This window comes from Sphaeroforma arctica, assembly GCF_001186125.1.
Source record: "Sphaeroforma arctica JP610 unplaced genomic scaffold supercont1.1102, whole genome shotgun sequence".
NCBI lineage: Eukaryota > Ichthyosporea > Ichthyophonida > Sphaeroforma > Sphaeroforma arctica.
The window spans coordinates 12,303-19,027 of NW_014039456.1; the positions used below are offsets into that span (position 1 = coordinate 12,303).

Genomic DNA, 6,725 nt, shown 5'->3' on the forward strand with positions numbered 1-6,725 from the left:
TTAGTGGTGACGGGCTACAGTGCGATGGTATGTGAGCTAAATTTGTGACAGCCCACGCGAATCGTGCAATAACATTGAAAGTGTCATACATACAAGATCGTAGTTTATAGTGCAGCTACTTCCTTACGTACAAGTCTTAGATATTTGTCTGTTCTCATTTATAACTGGCAAGTTGCATACGGAAAGTAATTCACTTGTATAAATCGATACGCTTGCAATATAGTATATGTCCACATTGGTACGCGTGTATGTTTGTATAATCTGCTGCGCTCATTGACAATGTGTGTGTTGGTTGTCTACCTTTACCTACAAATAGTCGTACTCTTTACCCAATATTGAGCTTGGCCAGCTCGGTCCCCTGTGTGTAATTTGCGAGGAAGCAACTGCGTGTGGTGACTCATTCTGTACCCATTATTACTTCTAACACGGTATCATGTGGATTTATAGCTAAAACCGCGTGTGGCACCTGTATATCAATAGTCGGCCTTGTATCAAGTTTGTGTATCTACTGTAGACTCTTCCTCGTGCGAACCAGGGAAAGGAGTGTATAGAGAACCGCTGAATGAGACAGAAATGAGACCTAAACGCAAATTCAATAAAGAATACTGCCCTGATCGACGGCTTGGAAGCATCTCAAGTATAGTCTGCATTGTCATAAACTCTCACCTTTCCATCGCATGCCTTCAATTTCAGCGTCGGCATAATTCGACACAAATTCAACCTCGTATTAACTCATTCTTTATCCGCATACAGCTGTGCCTGGTGTGATCAACGACGTGGCTTTCCCCAGTTCATCTGGTACCGCCCTAGCACCGTCGCCCTCCGCCATTCCCTCACCCACGGCTATAGCCACCCCATCTACCTTGCCATCACCATCGGCAATGGCCACAAGCACTCCCATGTCAACTCCCACGAGTCTACCCACAACCACACCCACAGCCATAGGTACCACATCGCCTACTGGGCAACCGACCCCTACCGCATTCTCCACACCTACAGCTGCCGCAACACACTCGCCAACAGCCCTACCAACCAACTCACCTACAGCAATGCCCACCCAGTCACCTACAGCAATGCCCACCCAGTCACCTACAGGTATGTCCACTCCTACAGCGATGTCCACTCCTACAGCGATGTCCACTCCTACAGCGATGTCCACACCTACGGCGGTCAGTACAAACTCACCCACTTCCCTACCCTCACAGTCCATGTCCGCTATACCCACAATGTCGCCTACGGCAATCTCAACACCAACGGCAATGCCCACGACCTCGCCCACTGCCCCAGTCACCCCTTCACCCACAGCAATACCTACAACGTCGACAACTGCTAGTATTACACCGTCAGTATCAGTCGTAGCAACCCCTTCACAGGTAGGTGAGACGGATGACGATGTATTCGATCCGTTTGGCGCGACACCTACAGTTACAGCCACGCCGTTCTTGTCGGAGACGAGTAGTACTGAACTATCTCAGGAGACTGTCGACGAGTTTAGCTCAGATGAGAGCGCGACGGAGGGCGTGGATGATATGATCGATGACAATTCACGCGATATACTGGATGACGCATCCGACCAGGCTGAGGAGAGCTTTTTTGACAGCGAGATGGCGAGCGAAAGTGATAAGGCTGGTGAATCCGATAGTGTGAGTGAGGATGTGAGTGACGAGCCACCCAGGTTCTCGACACCGCCTGCGGGTCTCGATGATCCTGTAGGTGAAACGATAGATGATACCAGCCAATCAGAAGATAGAAATGAACCTAGTCCCAGTCCATCAGTGGAGAACTTGTTAAGCCGCTTTTCCCCGCCACCTAAGGGACTCAATGAAGGTACCAATCAGGCACCGACTATACCTGTCAAGCTGGTGGTAGAAGGAGAGGTGGCCACGTTCAATAGTGACTTATTTAGGAATAATCTGGCCGCCACACTAGGCACCGAGCCGAAGGAGATTCTGATTGTATCGGTGAAAGCAGGAAGTGTGAGTCTTCAGGTATGTTCTCCCTTCTATATTGTTTTAGTGGGTGTGTGTTTGTAAAAAAAAATATGTACAAGTGTTAGTTGTTCGTAGTAAAATGGTATGTAGGAAACAGCTTGCATTTTAAAAATGACTATTGATTTTTTACTATGTATTTGAATACGAGTTCGTGGTAGATACGAAGTCTACATACTCGAAACATTAACGCAGTAGCAAGTTATTATCGATGACATCCCCACAGTATTGTTTGAGGCTCTGTATGCTTAAGACAATATAGACAAGTAGCATCAATTATGGTTCTCGGGTGTCCAGTAGCGTAAGCTGTACCTCATGTTTGTTTGGTTGCTTTTGATGGACCTATCAGTCTTCGTCCCTGTGGAATGTTCAAGCTTCCGTAGTTGTGCGGGATTTGCAGCAGTATTGACTAGACTGAGTGTATGTTCAGTATGCATGAGTGCACATCTTAGCGTGAAGCTATCGTTAATTTCTGGTGTATACGCTATTACTATGATAGCGGCTGCTATACCTCTATGCTGTTCTGCGTTGTCGAGCATTGTCCATGAAAGTCTATTACAAATGACTGAACTTTATATGCATTAAGGAATTCCATAAACATGTCCAAAAATGCATGCATGCATCAACAAGCTTGGCCTCCAATCCCAGAGGTCTCAATGATTCATTCACTACGCACAGAATATACAATTGCATCATCGTATCCTGAGTACTCCGTATCATTTATTATCCTCTTTGATCGCTTGACGTGTCTGTTAGCGTTTGTAATTGTACACTTGTCCATTCTATACCCAATAATAGACTCTAAACTTCCCGTTTGCTCATTACCATCAGCTATTCCTATTTTACTTGCGCTAGAGTCCCCTATTTTATACGCCGTCATATCATGAGCTACGTATTATGAAACATCACATTGTCTCATCAATCCTTCACACTTCGCTTGTTGCAGACTTTACTCAGCACCGGCGCCTCAAACGCCGTAGACACCGTTCCGAAATCAGCCCTCCTACAAGTAGGTATCTTACAGTACGCAATTAGAAACGCAGCGCCGCTTTCTACTGATCCTGACAATCCGATCAACCAGCCCCAACCCAATGGAGAGGTCAGCAGCGCGGAAGCGAACGGTTCCAGCGGGGATGATGGTAGCGATACTACGCTTATAATCGGTATATCCGTGGGAGTGGCGATATTCATGATTATTGTGTGCAGTATAGTGGGCTACTACGTGTACAGGCACGTCAAGCGCAAAAACGAGGCCAAGAATCTAGCCCTCAAAACGCCGAGTGTCGAGGATACAACAGTCAGCCTGGCGAATCGGTCACAGGATTACAACTTCAGGTCAACCACCAACACCCACGCCCTGCAGTCACAGAGGAGCTTTGTCGTGCAGCTGGCAGCCGATCCGGATGGGAATACCGGCTGGGTTGTGGACCCCAAGGCTAACTCTAGAGTAGACATGTTGTCCATGGCAAACTCGTTTCAGAACACGCGGAGACCCTCAGGTGGGTCTGTGATGCACTCAGATGCGGTGTATATCCGCGATGCGGCTGGAAACTTTGTGATGGTGGGCACCGACCGAACCTCGCAGACTACCTTGGATCGCAAGGCGTCGTCGACAACGTTGGATCGAGACAGAGATGGGAATACAAGCCGTGGGAGTGGCAGTGGAAGTGTTGACGACTCAGCACAGCGGTGTATGCCTGGGTTACGTGACAACCAACGCAGCCCTTCGCCCATTCCGGAGAGTCCGGATGTCTCCAGTCCGAGCACCCCGCACGCCGATAATTACAACGACGACAAAGGTAAGCTTGAACACGGTCATCACCATGCCCACGCTGGGTATGGCGGAAGTGCACTGGATGTGAGCCATTCGGGAAGTGAAGGGGAAGGCAGTTCCGGTAGCGGTAGCGGTGGTGAGCGAGGTCAAATGCCTATGAGAGCAGGTGGATTCGTATCGCAGAAGAACGTGTACAATGAACAGAACGATGTATCTGAAGCACGGATGTATACACTGCCGCAGGGTTACCCACCACACAGACTGCCGCACTGGCACCAATCCCCGCAACCGTCGGTCCATTCCATGGGATACTCGCAGGAACAGCCCATGAGACCTCCGGGCTACCCTATGCCCGATCGACCGATGAGCGAGTACGCATATGACGAAGAGTGCAGGCGTAGAGGTTTGCCTATTGAGTTTGATCCGCACAGACAGCACATGTATGCACAGGGTCCAGATAGGCGGAGGTGGTCGGGCGACTATGGCCTGGATGAGTATGGGTACAGACAACCGTACATGTACAGAGACGGGTGGAAGCAACACCCGAGAATGGGTGCGATTGATGACAGCATACAAAGCTTATCTGTAAATTCCAGCGCCATCGGCCAGGACCAGAAAAAATCGGATCAAATGGGGCCTATTACAGGGCCAGTTAGTGGGTTTGTCCACGGGGATGCGGAAATAGCAGCGATACAAGCACCAACGACGTGGAAAGATAACCCTATGGTAGTCGCGAGTATAGCGGTGGCTGTGTCGGCTCTGATCATTGTTATTTTGGTTTTAGTCGTCCTGATAGTAATTGTTATTATTAAGGATTGAAGAAGATAGTCGAGGGTTTGCACTTGAGTCTGTACTGAGCGTAGATCAGATTTCGAAAGTTCTTCCAAAAGACCGCCGTTCCTATGGCCCGGTGTGTCTCAAGCGTGAGAAGATCTGTCAGTGGTACCGAGCTTGTAGGTGTAAGAATACCTGCAAATATTGTTTAGTTAGTTTGGTGGGTGGAAGAATATCTTTGAAAAGATTGTTTAATTAGTTAGGTGCATGCAGGAAGGTCTAAGAATGCATTAAAATTTAAACTACACCCTGATTGGAACGAGTCCGAACAACTGACTGCTAATAAGAAATAATGTATTCTCAACTCGAAAAGAACCCAAAATTCAAAAGTCAAGTAGTTGAATACTCGCTACTCGTCATCCGGTTCTACATACCCTGGGAGAAACCCATGTTTTATTAATAATTTATGATATGTCTGAAGTCGCAAGCTTTAAAAGTTCGACACCAGACTGGCCGCATTCCCTCCGATTTGACTCCCAATCCTAAATATATTCTTGTCGTGAGCTATATTAAAAAAAAATAGTAGGCAATGTCAAGCTAACACAAACTCAGAATAGTTGTACACCTGCTCGAATTTTTAACTCTCCAAACTTGTTGTGACTTCCTATATATTCGAAAATCGTCAGAATCGCAACGCAATTTTCCCTCTGCCTGCCTTATACGCCACCGTCCTTTTGCCCTCTTTCACGGCTACGAAACGTGCAGCGGCGAACAGGAAATCGCTCAGTCTATTGATATACACATAGGCCTCCATTTCCACATCTTCACTTCGCATAAGCGGTACAATCTGAGGGACATTCAAAGTTAGTCACGAAATGAGTTTTTATCGATTCAAAACCAGCTTACCGTATACCATGATTGTGTATATGTGCGCAGGTATGAGGATCACGTACACAACAATAACTTTATGTGGATTCTTACGTACCCGGCGTTCCGCTCTTCTACAGATGGTCCGGGCCACATGCAGATGAGAGGCTGCCTTGCCACCAGATGGTAGTATAAACGCGGTCAGAGGGGGCAGTGACTGATCCATCTCGTCTATCCATTCCTCTAGCAAAGCAGCTTTGGTCCCGTCGAATCTATTGAAAATTCAATCAGGCAGCATTGTTGAGCATCCGTAGGCTAGTCAGAAAGTAATTCTAGAAAGTCCTCGAGCACAATTGAAAGCATTTGGGCACAGACCTATCCTTGTGTATCAATGTTCAAAGGTTCGCCACGGGCACAATCATAGAAGCGACCTTCGCTCAACGTCGCCAAGTGAATGCCGCTCAAATTATATCTCAGCCCTAACACGCGAAAGGAAAAAAATATATTTCAAAGCAATTGTCAAATGCCAGACTGAGAATAAACATCAACAAACAAGTGCAAACCTGGTTTTTTCCACTCGCTTATCCGAGGCTGTGCTCCTGGGCGTCGCTATGCAGGACGACACCTCTTGCAGTGCACACTGTATGTCTTCCAACACCGCACATAGATTACCCACATCTCCTTCGCCATTGTGTTTCTCAGAAATGTCAAGTACATATTCCCGGGCCACTCCTGTTTGTGATATATGCGTGTATGACTACATAATCAAGCGGATACTCAACCATGTGCCTGTGTGTTTACGAGCGCAAACAGCATAATCGAGTTCGTGTGCGTGTGTGCGTACTAGTGTGTGTATGTATGCCAATGCGTGTGGGGGAGAGAGGAGGATGTGAGTGTGTTTGTGTGCATGTACATGTACGGCACACAGAAATAAAATGGCATGCTGTCGAAATTAAGGCCAGTTCCCCATATACATATCCAAGCGCGGATATTCCCTGAACACACTGGCATCCCACGAGTATAGCCGAAGCGATTGATTGACAAGAAAATAATAACTGCAGGTCTACCCACCTATAGCGGACGTAAGTTCATCGTTGGCGCCCAAGGCCTCGAACACTATATCGTCTTTAGGTCTCCTTTCGCCCGAGAACAGCATTGAATTTCCTGCGACCATATACACGCGAGAAACCGGTAGTATTTTCTTTAAATTTGTGCAAATTTTCTCAATAATATTTTAGCACTCGATATTTCTTAATTTTGGTGATATCTATACACTTTTCATGCACTTATAACATATATTACATAAATTACATATATATATG

General features: G+C 46.9%; 2 protein-coding genes across 2 annotated transcripts in view; one reads left to right on the forward strand and one right to left on the reverse strand.

Annotated features, from left to right (window-relative positions):
* Positions 1-1,226: 1,226 nt before the first annotated feature.
* Positions 1,227-4,846, forward strand: SARC_09988 (hypothetical protein; the record flags this gene model as incomplete). Its single annotated transcript, XM_014295977.1, has 2 exons — positions 1,227-1,988; positions 2,935-4,846. 2 exons carry the CDS (start codon positions 1,227-1,229, stop codon positions 4,579-4,581), a joined length of 2,409 nt encoding a protein of 802 aa, XP_014151452.1. The 3' UTR covers positions 4,582-4,846.
* A 110-nt stretch (positions 4,847-4,956) lies between these two features.
* The window catches only part of SARC_09989 (ATP:cob(I)alamin adenosyltransferase), a 3,104-nt gene continuing 1,335 nt past the window's right edge, over positions 4,957-6,725 (reverse strand). Inside the window, exons 2-5 of the mRNA XM_014295978.1 lie at positions 6,475-6,567; positions 5,967-6,135; positions 5,522-5,675; positions 4,957-5,383 (exon numbers count right to left, since the gene is read on the reverse strand). Of these exons, the coding sequence (XP_014151453.1) occupies positions 5,219-5,383; positions 5,522-5,675; positions 5,967-6,135; positions 6,475-6,567 (581 nt within the window). The 3' untranslated portion in view covers positions 4,957-5,218. The remainder of the gene's footprint in view (positions 5,384-5,521; positions 5,676-5,966; positions 6,136-6,474; positions 6,568-6,725) is intronic.